We start from the raw sequence: 16,393 nt of genomic DNA on the forward strand, positions 1-16,393 counted from the left end.
GCTTCATTGTCTCAGTTCCCAAAAGCTGTCGCCACATATTACAATAGGATGTCATGGAAATAAAGCTTAAGTTTGACTGCAGATCAATATCTGCATCCTCTTGAACTCTTAGGCTATTCTTCTGGCTCCCTTTTTAAGGCATATTTGGTATTAAAGTAGTCTAAAACTAATTAAATAATAATAATTATAATATAATTATTATAATAATAATAATTATAATAATAATCAAGTTACACATTTTATGGTACTTGAATTACGTTACCATTATTTCCAAAAGCATGAAAAAAAAAAAAACCCTCCACAGAGGAACTGCAATTCATGCTCCTTGTCCACTGTGCTTCTCGCTTGACAAATATTGCAATTAATGCCAGTCTAAGTTCTGATTCTACCACAAACTGCAGTGATGCCTTTAATTGCATAATTTATCTTTAAAAGAATCGTTGTACCCAATGTTTTTCAAAGCCCATCTCTCCCGCTCCAATCACATCTGCTTGTGTTCTAAATAATGTAACAACAAGTAATAAATGAGTTGGGTGAATCGAGACAGGCGGGGAGGCTGGCTTAAATTGATCTGTTTGGACTTGTAGCTACATAGTTCTCGCTATAGTCAGACTTAAAAAACAGAATACCAATCAAACGGTGAGTGATTAAACAGCCTGCGGTGTCCCTCTATTCCTCTTTTATTTATTCTGCTAAATTTGCAAGCACTATTAAATAAGTAATGGGCTTGTTGTCGGGTAGCACTAATGTCTTATTTTGGTACCCAATGGCCATATAACTGCAGAAGTAGAGAGAAACATTCCCACATGCTTAATACCCAATAGGAAAAAGTATTTACAATTCTGAAGTTCAGATGCCCTGTCAAACTAATTTCTCAATCTCTCTCTCAAATAAAAATATTTTACACTGTACAAAGTTTTGAAAACAATTTTAACGTTGCTTATCATCATACATGTGCAATCAGATTTTTATTCAATGTCAGCAGGTTTGTCTCACTTGAACAATAATGTGACATTTTAAAGACCATTTAAAAGGTGCATTCTCTGGATTTATTTGATAATTAAGGTCCTAATTTGGAAAAGTTTAAATTGACGACAGTGGTTAAGAGTTCATCTGTTCTCATAAGAAGGATGAGGTTCATTGAGACTTTATTGTAGATTGCAGTAAACGGAAAGTCTAGGGAGGAAGAGGCAATGAGAAGCAGGGACCATTTGCTTTTAAGAAACAACTTGAACTACAGATGAAGATGCATAAGGATAAAAGACCAACAAGACCACAACGCAGGGAGAAACAGGAAATAAACAACAGGGTGTTTGTCTCAGAAATGGGGAAAAAAAAAAAATCTATGGAAAAAGAAGCATCACCACAGAGCATCTCACGGAATATGAATTGAAATACAAAGACAAATTCGGAGGATGAAATAAAATAAATCTATGGGCGAGCGAGGGAGTCAAACCAAATGCTTTTGGTCTGCAGAATAAATATTCATATATATTTGATGTGGAGTGTACATCTTTATGACAGTCGCTATTCCTTTAAGATGTTTCCATGTGAAAAGTTAAACCTCGGCAATAGTAGTAGCAAAGACAGTGATATAAAATAGGGCTGACAGCCATTTGATGAATCACTGACAAAATCAACTCTTAGGCTGTGTTATGACAGCAGACGTGTGTTAAATGATCTGTATCTATACTTAAAAATCAATGCTCATGGAGAAAATTTGAGCTTACATTTAAGCTGTCAAAGCTCAAAGCGCTTGCTCTACTGGAAGCATTATGACTTTCTTTGTGTCATTGTGTTAGATCTCACATTACCTTTTTATATCAGGCAATCCAGGCCATAATACCACCTTATAATAACTATGAAAAAATGTGAAATTGTTGGAGACGAGTTGCAATTTTTCAGATTCTTTGTTTTAACTTTATACGTATATTAATTGCTGAAGTCTAAAAAAACTGAGTGAGAAACCTATGGGACGAGGTCAGCAAAAGGTTAGGTGCATGTAGAGTCCTGTTCACACAGTGAATACAAAAGAGGATCAAAAATATGTAAGAAGTGCTGTGGGCAATTATGGTATTAATTTCAGAAATCTCAGAACATTCCATCAGGGTCACCTCTTCCCTCAAAACATCACAGATCAACCAACTAGCATTACTATTTCAGTACACCATGTATTTCTTCAAACAGTACCGGGGGGAAGAGAGTACTCGGTGTTAATTTGAAGGTGATGCTTGGGTACGGGTGATGACACACACACACATACTACTGCTCATTGATTGGTTGATATCTCATTGCAATACATCTTCAATATTGTTATTCCATTGGCATGACTGTGATTTCTTTGCTTCAGAGATCTAAGCCAGAATGGATAGAAATGAATAGCCACCCAAAGTCCATTTGTTTTTATTTACACTGTATATATTTCATATACCTGCACCTAAGCTGAATAGAGTATCAGTAATATGCACAATTGTGCACTTGCTATAGAAGTCATGAATGAAATAACTCAGTGGCAACAAGGACTGGACTGCCTGTCCCATCAATGTACCATCATGTAAATAAGTTATTATCGATGCGGGGGAAAAAAATGACCTTTTGACCTAAATTTGTATCCTGCTGCTGGTCCGGTAATGAATATCTATCCAACAACCAATAGAAACTCATTTTATAATGCTTATCTCCATGTGCTATTCATACTGTCATTCAACAGTATTTCTACGTTAGGCGATTCCTCCATTTAGTTTGTATTCGACCAGTAAACATAATAGGCACATAAAGCCAGCTACATTGGATCATGAAAAATATGCTGGGAGCAGATAATTTACAATAAAGGCAATCATGTTATTTTATTTGCTTGCAAGTCACAATCATGTGGTTAAATTAATAATTGAACTACGTATATGTTGTATGTATCTTTGTGGAAACAGCTCACATCAAATGAGAACCAGTTTGAGAACCTGCTCTACAGCAATGTGCAGTTCATGGGATTTCTTTTAATCTCACATTCTTTTCATCAGAATCTTTAACTAGTTATTTCTAAAACAAGTCACATTTAGTAGGTACACCAGTTGGTTCAACTAGTATTACAATGCACAAAACTAATCAATGAGGCGTTTTTTTTTTTTTTTTTTAAACTTTTGTTATTAAAATTGTATTCCAGCAACATTTGGTGCAGCAGTTGCTTCATTTGTATTTAATCTCCCATCTCAGGTTGTCAATAAACATCGGCCTGGGCATTTTACATCCCCACATCTTCAATATTCTTAGGCTGATTCATGTGCTCAGTTAGATTTCTTGACATTGGCATCCCTGCAGATGAAATCACAGTCGTTACCACCGTAATTGTTGGAGGGTGGTTTACAAGTAAGAGACAACAACAAAAGTGGATCTGTGATGGCCTCCATTTACATGAAAATAGACATGAGCAAATTTCAATGCTTTAGCCCGTATGAACACGCTAGAAATGAAAAATAACATCTGGTTTATACAAAAATATAGGATTTAGCTAAGTATACAGATTGAACATTCGGTCAAAGTATAAAAGTATTAGGCTACAGTAGCTAACAAATCACAATGGATAATGAGGGATGCTGTGAAAATAATATAAACATAAAGAAATGAATAAAATCTGCATCAACATAAGGGAAGGACATAAAGAGATAACGACTAAAAAATATTTTATGGTGGATCTGTCTAGTGTTGAATATTATTTTAGTAATATTACAGCTACTGTACATTACTGCATTTTTTCGCATTAGAACAGCAGGCCACAAACCCATTATAGTTTGGTAAGGAGTTTAATACTCAAAAGAGTTTGCAATACAAGAAATTAAGGGTATCAGAAACTGCACAGAAGTCAACAGAGGACAGAGTACAACCTTTTAAACTGAGGACAGACAGCATCCTTGGAGTGAGCCATTCTTTTCAATCAACTTTTCTCAAGCCTCAGTGAACATTTTTTTTTTTTACATAATTAAACACAACAATTAGCTAAATACAAGTTGATGAAATGAATGTAACCTTGAAAAATACATATCCCACAGAAGACTGCACAGATAAATATATATTAATGGAATGGACCAGCGATGGTGGCCCATTTTTTCACTTACTATATTATCTCTTTTTGCCTATTCTTTGATCAGAAACATTTTATTAGCTTGCATTTTTAATTATATCAATTTGTTTTGAGAAATTAGTAAATAACTACTCTTGTAATGCCTCTTTCTGGGTAGTAATATGGCCCCGTCCCCTTCACAATTCATCAAAGATGGTACCTTTGAGTGGTTTTAGTTTTGTTTTCACTTTAATTTGTATTTCCCACCTTCTTTGTCATTTAATTTTTACTGTATGTCATGTGGACCCATTATTGCGTGTTTTTAGCATACTTGGCCATGACATTTATTAAAGGAGAATAACGGTGCTTGATGGTTGTACCATTTCGGAAGCGCATGCTTGCATTATTACCATTTCCATTGAGGGAAATGTCGGCACTATTCGGCCGTTACCGCATTATGACCACAGGGATCTTGTTTTTTGCGCCTAAATGCACAGCGTTTTTGTAAGAGACCCATGTGGTTCAACTAAAATGTTTGTGCTCTTGGACTGTCTGCGATGGTACGGCTGGATGGATGACTGGAGGAGGTGAGGCTGCGGAGTGAAGAGCGTCATCAACATAGGGGCCCGGAGGAGATGTGGAGTTTGAAAACTAAAGTAGAGAATCAAATTTGAGATCTGAACCATTCTTTCCATGTGTCTATGGTATGTTATTCACCAATGGATACTACAGTTTCTTGTTTGCGGTGCTTTCCAACTTAGCATGCTGTGATTATCAACTGGTGAAAGTAGACTTTGAATCGCTCCTCCATCTATCACCATGCCAAGTAAAGCGTAAATAGAAATGGAGAAAAATATTTGCAGTTTTGTTATGCTTGTGGGATTGTTCATGTTTTATCTCACATGTTCTGTAAATTAGTTTGTTATAGCTTCAGCATATACGTTCCAAACACATGCCTGGTAACTCTAATTTCCAATGTCTCATGTAATTGTGACACAAGACTTATGAGCCCAGACATCTGTACTTCAGGTACAATAGAACTGGAAAAAGGAGAAAAGACAAGTACAATTTTTATATTTTGTCAATTCATTGTCATTTATATAATTTGTATCCCTTTTTATGATAAATATCCTTTAGCCTTTCCACAAGCTTATTTCCCAGAATCTTCAATGTGGAAGATTTCTGGAAAGCCACTTATTTCACGGACAACCACATAATAATCACAATTCTTGGAATTAACAAGGTCAGAGCATTTTCTCCAGACAAGATTTAAGATTACAGTATATATATATTTTTTATGGCGATTGAGGGATGTGAGTGACCTCTGAGACTGTGCCGGGCAGGAGCACACCATAAATATCCTTCTTCACCTGATCTCTTTTTCTCCTCTCTGAAAGGCTAATATTGCGTCCATTCTGGTGACATTCCAAAAAATCTTGTTAAAAGATAATGAAGGCCATTTTATTTATGTATTCATTTATTTAAAGCTATATTTAATATATTTTATACAAAGCCTATTTAATCAAACCTGGAGTCGGAATCAAATTTTTTAAACTTTATATTTAATTTATCAAGAGTGGAAGAGTCACCGTCTTGTATGATAAATTCTTAATGTTTTGGGGGATGTGGAAACCCTGGGACATTTGTCAACCTATCCACGGATATCTGCGTGGAGCAGCTCTCTTGACGTCTGACAACATGTCACTTATTCTCACAGTGTATTGTAGTACCGTATTTTCCGGACTATAAGATGCACCTGATTATAAACCGCACCAGATAAAATTGGGGGAAAATCTCGTTTTGTTCATATATAAAGTAGTGGCTTATACTCCGGAAAAAACGGTAATTTCTGTGTTAAGGTTGCAGAAAGAAAACGTCGTGTGAAGAGTGCAAGGTTAACACAGTGTTTCATCTAATTAAATTGTATAGCTGTTGAACAGATGGAGGAAAGACTTGACATATTGAATAATTTCATGGGATCCAATTAAAAGGTTAACAGAATTTAGGCTTCCCTCAGAGACTGAATTTAAATACAGAGATGCTGCTGCCATGCCAAATTATTAAATAAATGTTGGATTTGAATGAGAGTCAATATTATATCTGAGAGTCCTGAATTGCAATCATTTAGTGCTCCCAGGTTTTGTGAGTGGCAGAGGTATGATATGAGAGCCACCTAATTGGACATTAAGGTAGTTCTAATGGTCAAATGGCATTCATTGTAAACATTTAAGGAATCACTGTTAGATATGACAAAAATCACACGTGATAATTTTAGTTTACCATGTTTCTGCACCTAAGCTGTGGTGGTACACTCAACAGTTTTCACTTCACAGCAACAATCCATTTTGAAACTGCTGCCACTCTCCTCTACGCCAACTTCTACATGCTGAAAAGTAAATACGGGAAGCCCTTGATCTCCTCTATTGTTGTTTCCGTTGTTTGTGTCTTGTACCAATTGATGGGTTCAATGCAACTTGCACTTGCAGCTTGCTGTAGAACAAGTAAAAAAATCAACCACCGCACAACAAGGGTGGTGTTGGAATTTTTGCCACAAAGTTCTACCTTGGTTTCATCGGACCATTGTTTGGTATATTTTATCATGATTTGAAACGAGCTTAGAATACATATCTGTCTGTCCTGTTTGTGTGTGTGTGTGACTGACAGACAGGCAAGTAAATAAAGGAAGCATGAGACTTTCCACGGGACAAATTGTATCAATAATTTAGAAATAATCTTCCGAGATAACGCTTATTGGCAATGCACACTACACAGGGAGGAAATAGGTTTTAAAAAAAGTGCAACAAAAAAAGTATCATTTGCCAAAACAAATTACACGCACCATATGATGGGAAAGTCAGAGTTGCTTCAGTTGTGGTCTTTGAAATTATTGTACCTCTCCTGTTTCAAAAAAGACACCTAAAATAACTTTAAAACAAATACAGTCTGCCGGCTGCAATTCTTCTGAGAGAAAGTTAGCGCGGATAATGGACAATTAAAGCCAAACAAACTCACAATAACAGCCACACGGTCACAGTGCAACAACTTTAACAGCTCCAAAATTTCCTTCTAAACTGAGGCCTGCATCTGTCTGCTCACATCTACCTAAAATTGTTGACAATATTTCAAAGTCAAAATCAATAGAGACTGGCAAGCTGGGAGCCACCTAATTTTTTTCTATTAGAAACCTCCAGTATTCAATTAGAGCGGCGGAGTTGGAGAAGTTTCAGCAAGTTCATGTCCCTAGGGAAGAACACTGAAAAGTATAGAGTGGAAAAAGAGTGAATAATAAATCCATTCTTGACAAGGAGAAATGAAGTTATCTTGCCACTATCATCCAACAGCAATCTGTTCCAGGACACTGCATGGGCTGAGGTTCTTTTAATTACAGTTTGAAACATTTTCCAATCTTACCTATCTTTTGTATGTTTATCATATTGTGTTACACCCCTAGAGAGACACACACTTTTATAAATTACCTCCTTCCATAGCATACTAACATCTATCCTATCGGATCTGTCTGACAGCGATTTCCCCCAAGAAAGCAAAGCCCTTATCCAGGCAGTCGACTCCACGTAAATAGGACAGTCTCTCGGGAGGCTGTATGACTACATGGATGAGAAAGGACCCTGAAACTCAAACCAAAAGACATAAAACAGGCGGAGTTTGTGGAGGCGAAAAAATAGTCGTAGATCATTGATAGAAGAAAAGTCTCATAAAAAGCAACAAACAAAGAAAAGCATTTAAGTTGTGTCTTGTGTCAGTTAAGGTTGTTATGTGGTCCCTTTGGGGACAATTACAGACCTGGCGACATGAGTCTGTCTTAGTGAATGTATAGTGAGGATGGGTTTGTGTAGAGCAATTACTACAGGACCACTGTACACGTCCACGTCAAGTGTTGGGAGAGTCAAGGATTTCGTCTGCTCACGTCTTATGGCGCTTCGTGCTAGAGCACTTAAGTCTTATTCAACCTTTAAGTCAGGGGTGTCAAACTCATTTTTTTCATTTTTTTTTTGTAGTCATAGTTTCTTTCGGAGGGCCATTATGACTGTCAACCCAAATAAATGTATGAGCACCTCATAATATATACAGTACAAGCTACAAAACAAACTGGCAAATAACTCGTTTTCAAATCTGACTAGTAAAAACTGGTCAAATATTAAAAAAAAATGTTTAAAAGACAATTTGCAATTCTAGTACTGACATGAATTTGATGCACAATTTGTCTTCGTGGGCCACATAAAATTATGTGGTGGGTTGTATCTGGCCCCCGGGTTTGACACCTGTGCTTTAAGTGATCATTTTTTGATTTTGTACTGAGAACAATTTCTTAGTACCTTCCAGCAATCAGTTTTCAATCACTCAATTCTATTTGATCAAATGTCTACATTTGTCTCTCCACCAAGATCTTTGTATTGGTTGAGGGATGTCTTTTCAAACTTATCTGTAAGATCTAATGAGGGCAAAGACAAGGTAATAGAGCTAGTACATGACTCAAATCTAGATAGAGAATGCCTACAAATTTAAAATTGGTGTTATTATCTGACTGAATCTCCCAGTTTAGCAATCTCACCTCTTCGTACCTTGAAAGTGGTCAAGGACTGTAGCTTTAATTATCCTGCCAGCTATTTCCCTCCTCCCGAACCCTTATTGTCACAGAGCACATGCCTTTTGTGAGAGGCTCCAAGCGCTGGTTCGAGATGAGTTTCTCAGAGCTGGCAGAAATTTTGGCAACGGAACAGCTTTATCCTCTGTCCACATCATCCTTGCTTCAGGACTTCCAAAGCTTCGCCAGTGCCTTTAAATGCCCTCCCAACAGTCCGCTGATTTGAGTTTCCGGCCAAAGCACCATTGTTCTTGGTTCAAAGTTCTGCCAAGCTCTCCATTCATGCAACATAAATACACACTTCAGTGCCAAAGGTGTCACTGCATTTGTCACAGTAGCAGGTATATAGTGACAGAATGTAACAAGTATGTCACTCAGAAGAGCTCAGACCTCAGCCAAGGCTCATTTCTTAAGAAAGTGAAAAAAATGTAGTGCTGTATGTCTTCCCTGTGTTTGTTGATCTGCTCATTGACAGAAGTTGATGGGCATTGCCAGGACTATATTGGAGGGTAAACACTACCATCGGTGCCTTCCTCAAATAATGGTAAATGGATTATACTTGTATAGCGCTTCACATCCCATTCACCTACTGATGACATGCCATTAGGAGCAACTGGGGGTTCTGTGTCTTGCTCAAGGACACTTTGGCACGGTTACAGTGATTGAAGATTAAACCCCAAACATCTGGATTGTAAGGCAACCACTCTACCACTGAGTCACATCCCCCAAATAATAAAATCAAAAAGAATACCCACACTCAAATATAATTATTCGCTGAAAAGACCAATCTCAGCCCTTTTAGCAGTCTTGATTTTTTTAAAAAATTCATTTAGGCTATATGAACATTATTTTCCAACTTGCAATCGAATGAAGTTGAAATCAATTAAAATGGATCCTCTTCACTACTGGACTCATTGGAGCCATCTCACCCAACTCCAGCGCTCTGCACAAAAGGCTCCTGCCTGTGCCAGTGTTACAATGATTGATAGTATTATATAAAAACATATATTGTACTGTATAACCTTATACGTACCTAGATTTTATAGCCTGTTTTTATTTTGATATGTGGGTTTGGTATTGATATAAGGGGTGGTGACTCCTGTGCAGTCCTACACTAACCAAATCAGTGCCCAGCACTTTCTTGTGAAGGTTCGGAGGATCGAGTTTTTACGAACATATACTCTTCATAGTTACTGACGGCAAAGTGGTACTCTAAATTCGCCTTTGATGCAGGCAGCATGGATTCACTTCCCACTCAGTGAAGGTGTGAATGGATGTCTGTCTCTGTGCTGGACTCTATATGTGTGCCCTGCAACTGATTGGCAACCAGTTGAGGTTGCCTTTCGCCTGAAGTCAGCTGAGATAGATAAAAAGTCAATTAAAACTACATGGACAGTGGTGGCGTAGAACATTTGCACAGTACTGTAAATTCAGTATATCATCTCTTCTTTTACAGAAGCCATCTGTTCCAATTGCACTCATGCTGATGTGTTTCACCTTACACATAGTATCTGTCGTCATCTCCCTGCATACTGGGTGGCTAAAGATAATGTAATTGAAAAATGTCCCTCCTAGCAGAATTGGAAATTAGGTGCACTGTGTAGAATACAAGCATGACATAATAATATACACATATGGATGAAATTGTTGCTACCCTTCTGTTAATAAAAAAAAGCCAATAGTAATAAAAGTTTTAATGAACATTAACCAGTAAAAATCTGATATTGCTTTTGAGTTGCAGTTCAGCAGAATTACTTTAAAAAAAAAAACAAATGAAAAAGGCATAGATAAACATGATGGTATCTTCAATTTAATATTTTGTTATTATCAATTTATCATCATTTTTCCTCCTGTGGCCAGATCCACGGATCCTGGCACCAGTCCTGTGGATCTTAGCTTTCGAAATAATATGTGCAATTGTGTAAAAGGCAATAAACATGCTTCCTATTGGCGCCACCATTTACCCGTATTCATTCATTTCATTCTTTCCATTTGGAGTGGTTGCTTCACTCTGAGTACTTTACTGCAAAAAGACCTCCTTCTTTATGTTTTTATATTCAGGCCTCTTTTATTATCCTGTCTTTCATCACCACTCAGGAATTACATTCCTCCATGTGTCGCTCTGAGAAATATGCCGTTCTCTGAGTTGAGTTGTCACTACTAGCCATTGTGTGATTGTGTGCACGCGGACTCGTGTGTGACTGACTGTGTAAGTATTTGTACAGTATGTCGAGTTTCAACTTATTATGGGTTATAAAAAGATTTCCTTCCTTTTAAGGCATCATTATTAATGTATGATTGTTAGTAAAAGGGATGCATGAATGCCCAATGAAAGTGAATCCAATTTGACATCTCTGGGTTGTTAAGTGGACATGTACGAGACAATTATAGCATATCAACACGATGCTTTCCCTAAGTGTTCATTGTGATATAACTTTGCATTATAAAGGAAGATAAAAATAATTTACCAGATGATTCTTATTTACACACTAACGGATCTGTTAAAGGGCCTTAGTTAGAGGCATAGTTAGGGTACGGGTACAGGAAATTTCAGGATGAGCAGTTATTGGATTGATTGAAAGAAAAAAAATTGAAATAATTCCACTTACAAAGCTTCAACAATAATTAACCTCAGTTTCCAAATAATTGTTGAGTTTGGTTAAAAGGAAAAGTCATGTATACTACAAAAGGTCAACATGAAACGGTCCCAGCTTTTTTAGAATGTGTTGCAGGCATTAAATTCAAATAGAGTGAACATTTGCAAAAAGAAAATCTATCTCAAATAGATTTGTGGCATCAACCCATTGTACAGTCATTGATTTGTGGTCACTCATTTATCTGCAGCTATCTCTTCCCAGCTTGTCATCTTCATTTCACCCCTTCTTTCTATCTTTTAAGTGCTTATCTCTCAGTATATCTTCTCATAAAGTAGCTTATTGGGTCCTCCAGGAGTTTCATATACTTCCGATTCAGCAAGTTTCCCCTTAACCAGTGCAACCGCTGCATCCTTTATGGTCAATTGTGATAGCTGTTAATGTCGAAATAGGAGACAGTCCATCTACTGAAAATACGATCATTATCATACTGCAGGTTAATTCTGGTTTCTTTTTTACCTACATATGACATGTATCAGATTTTTTTTTTCATGTCAATGTGAACATACAATTCAGATTTTGTCAAAACTGACCTCGGCCTCTTTTGTGTAAGGAAATTGCAAGCATCTGATGAGACTGGATATCATGCTAACAATCTAAAAGTTTAATATTTATGATCCATCAGTTTATCTACTGTACAAGAAGCAAAATAATCTGCTGCCTGTTCCGAAAATAGAAAACAATATTCAATCAATATTCAATATTCAAAGAATTCATCATCGTAATTAGGTTAGAATAGTTTTACAACTTTAACTGGTACTGATTCCTCTTATTTGTCTTATGAAGTTGTTCATTTTTATTCAGTCATTTATCAAAACTTGTTAAAAGGCATGTTAATACTTTATAATATTCAACCATACATTTAAGATGGACTCTATGTTACAATGTACAGTAATAATTACAATAATGATACTAAAAAGTTAAAACTCAGGTTTCGACAATATAAAACAGACATTCACTCAAAAACACGCAAAATCACACATGCACAATCTTTCGTTGTTGCATTACGATTCGTCTTCTGATAAATCCCAATAATGACATACACACCAAATATTTTTTAGGCATGTCAAGCAAGTACCAAAACATTGAATTCATATTGTCGTACTGAGTGCAGTAGTCGGCGAAGTTTTGCCATGTCTTTTACGCCCAATGTCTGGGTTCTTTGAAAGGACATCGAATTCAATTACATCCTCCAAACTCTCCAATTGATGTTCCACAGCTCCATCCTTTTCTGAAGCCACTCGCACTGATAAACGGCGCAATGGATAAATGGTGTAATGATATCCTAGAGCTGCAATGATCTCATGGCTGGAGCAATGGGAAGAAGTTTGGATTGAAAGACTGATTTTTTTTTTTTAACTTTTCCCTCTATTTTCCCATCCCATCGCACTACAAATGTACAAAACCTGTCATTCGTGTAGCTGCCCTAATAACACAAACACACACTTTTACACACATAGCCATTTCAAGCATGCTCTAAGTGCGCACCCATTGTCTATATCGCCTTCACTAACAGAATCAATGACAATTCTGGGTGGGTTTGATGGATGGAGATATTTTGAATCAAATGTCAGAACATGTTGTAGTGAGATACAAAAACTCGCAGACACATGCGCGCATGCATCCACAGACGCACAATTTTGATAGATACCTTCTTGGGAAAGCCTGAATATTTGGTTAAGATTCATATTTATGACCTATGTATTATTTACATTGAGTCAAAGTAAACTAAATAAGGTTAGTATTATCAATGTGATAAGAAAAAAGGGAGTAACTCAAAAAAAAAATACAACACAAACAATCTGGTTCCAGATAATCTGAAACAACACTCAGTGCTCATCAAAAATTAAAAAAAAAAAAACTATTTAAAATCAGCTTTATTTTATTAACAATGTCTCTGTAAGCACAACCATTTTGATGACAATTTGACTTAGATTGAATTATGTTGAACTATTACTATACTACTGTAGTGTTTTTTAAAATTAAATACATACATTTGTCAGGAAATGTGTGTAAAATTCTCATTTGTATTTAGTAGCCTACCTTTTTTGGCAGCATAATTGTATAGTGTAGTATGCAGTACTTGAACTGTATAAGTCTTTTGAAAGATGTTGCATTTGTTTTTTGACAGACGTGGAGATCACATTATATTAAAAAGAATTTCAAGCAGATCTAAATAAAAAAAACATCACCAGTGTTCTTCACCCACCAAAAATTAATCATGTACCTGTACTGGGCTCCTCTGGTTGGATCCAGAATTGATTTGAATCTTTCTTTTCATATGTGCTACCTCTGCGCTAAGTGATGTAGAGTAATTGCAATGATGTCACAAACCGAGCAAGTGCATGGACTTGTAACTACTTTAAATTATTAGTATTGTACAATTAAGAAACCCCAGATTAAACATTAAAGAAAACAATTTAAACCATGCAACAGATGCACTTTACACTTGTAGGCAAAACCTTACATTTCCACACTTACCCTTCGGGACTGGATCTCTTTGACGTATAAAGGCAAAAGGAATTCAGACACCCCTTCCAGTCTCACCCCTTCTTTGGTCACTCGCAGATTGCCCATTCCTTCCTACAACCAGAGAAAGGGTGATGGTGGTCAGTGCTTGCTTGGGAGAACAGCCACATCATATTAATAACAACAGAAGAAGAGTGTATGTTTTTCAACGACATTTTTGGCATGAAGGGTCACGTTTGAGGATATGACAATGCATGCAGTCACGTCAAGTCAAAATACGACTTAAAATTTTTAGGTTGGTACGACAGATTGAGTGTGTAATACACTCAATGGAATAGATTGGTGGGATTTTTGAGTGTGACAGTGATGAGTCTAATTTCTTTTCAGTCAAGGGAAAGCACCTGGTACAAAAACAGTCTTGTTTACTCTCATTTGACATTCGAAAAATCTCTAAAAATGTCTTCAACAAAGACAGAAGCATTGACATCAGTACAGAGAATGACTTTGCTGTCAATATTTGAGCTCACTCTTGTCTCAATTACACGATGAGGCGATAATGACTGATCTGCCACTGTAGCTACGATGAATACAAATGAGTTTGACTTGCTGGGCACTTGACTTTTTTTCCCCTTCATAATCACATTTATTGATGGAAATGACTGATGTTTTTTAAAGGAACTGAATGTGGAAAGGTGCTATTGTTAATTATCCTTAATTGCCGGTGCAACAGACTAAAACATCTTCTCAAATTGGAAACTTTAGGCGTGAGAAAGATTGAATGGGAGAATTAAGGGCGAGGAGCTAAAGAAAGTTTTAAAGAGAGACAGGCTCAAGAGATGCTTCTATCAAAACAAAATCCTAAAATAAAGGTTATTGATGGAAGGAAAAAAAATCTCTCATACACGTGGAAAAAATTATATTCGTGTGCTCTTTTCTTCAATGCATATTACGTATAGAAACCCATATTTAAATTGCGTATTAGGAAAAAAAAAAAAAAGCTAAGCATTATTAAAGTGCCGACCAAAAATGGTAGCGCATGAGTGATACAATGTATTTTAGTAGTAGTGCAATTTAATGCACACCTAGATCTAGAACAAATCCCAGAATATCAGACTTGGCAGTCCGTTAAAGGATTTAAAAAAAAAAAATCAATAACAAAAACCAGCCAGATGTTTTCTGTGATCTGCGGCCATTAAATTAAATGAACAGTGGCGCATGAAGCTTATTCAATAAAAAATAACACAACAGGTCTGAAAAGTCCAAAACACAAGCATAATGGAAAAACACACATCCGCATTAGAACACAGGAGAAGCATCTACAGAATCAAACATTGAACAAAAAGTACAAGCATCTCATGCATGAACACACCGGTCAAGTAAACAATCAAGTAAAAGGGAACTATTTCTCATGAATATTTTAAAAAAAAACATTGCGACATACATGACTTGTATGTATACAGATATTTTGGCTCCATTCAGAAATTCAGACTAAATGTACTAAACTGAACTGACTTGTACAACCAGGCGCAAACTAGGCTAAACTGTTTCATTATAACTAAGCACACTACAATATAATATAAGTCTCAAAAATATTTTCTCCCCCAAAATGTGGCATTTTGTCACCTTGAATAGCATTTGTGCGCTGATGAAGAGGACAAAACAACAGAGGTGAGCTGTCATGGCCAATAATGGCCTTGCCTGATGGCCTAAACACGGTCAGAAGCACTGACCTACATTTACACCCCAAATTGTAATACTTGAACCGTGAGATTATATTAATATACACATTTCTCAACAGTCTATTCTTTGGCTCATTTACAATATCCCTGGGCTGTTGGTTCCAGTACTGTATGTGGATACATGATATTATTTGTCCAGTAAGATTTCAGTCATACTATGTTTCCATTACATGGCGACCGGGGCTTAATGTCACACATTTTACTTTAGTGTATCTCTTGGAATAGAAAAATATTATATAAATAATGTGCCAAATGAAAGACCAAAGTCTTGGCTGTATATTTTGTATTCATGTCTTGTTCATATTCTTTTGTCTGTGCAGAGTTATAAGCAATCAAATAGAGAGTGCGAATATTTGGCATTTTGTTCCATCCTCAAGTAAGTTATCTACATGGGGTGAGATGTCACATTAGATTTTCAAGATAATGAAAAAAGGGCAAAATTATGTGTTTCTCCTTTTTTTTTTTTTTACTTGAAGGTGAACATTAAGTTGAGAAAAGAAAACGTTCACTATCGAGGTTGAAACATTTTGAAATAGGCTTAGAAGTAGTTTTCAAAAGAATATCCAACAGTCAATAGATTACAGTATGACACTGCATTACATTGAAGTTGGTATCATTCTGAAAAATGTGGTATCCAACATCCTTATTTCATATGAATACCATCGGTCAGACATAATAAATACGTAAACAATAAAATATCACTGCCATCATTCTAACGCCACACTAGCTACAGTATTGATTTCAAACTTTTACAGGTTGCTCTAACTATCTTCATGACCTTGCTCTTAGATTTGGAATGAGCAGTTGCTTCAGTGGTCAAATGCCCTCCAAATCTTCCAGCACACATCTTTTTCTGAAAAGAAAAATGGCTTGG

At 36.4% G+C, this 16,393-nt stretch overlaps 1 protein-coding gene across 6 annotated transcripts in view; it reads right to left on the reverse strand.

Annotated features, from left to right (window-relative positions):
- The window catches only part of sgcz (sarcoglycan zeta), a 167,639-nt gene that overhangs the window by 37,860 nt on the left and 113,386 nt on the right, over positions 1-16,393 (reverse strand). For all 6 annotated transcript variants that reach the window (XM_088374284.1, XM_088374283.1, XM_088374285.1 and 3 more), the window contains one exon: positions 13,793-13,894. In XM_088374284.1, the coding sequence (XP_088230410.1) occupies positions 13,793-13,894 (102 nt within the window). The remainder of the gene's footprint in view (positions 1-13,792; positions 13,895-16,393) is intronic.

This window comes from Syngnathus floridae, chromosome 4 (genome assembly GCF_059516105.1).
Source record: "Syngnathus floridae isolate MCC-2025c chromosome 4, RoL_Sflo_1.0, whole genome shotgun sequence".
Lineage (NCBI taxonomy): Eukaryota > Metazoa > Chordata > Actinopteri > Syngnathiformes > Syngnathidae > Syngnathus > Syngnathus floridae.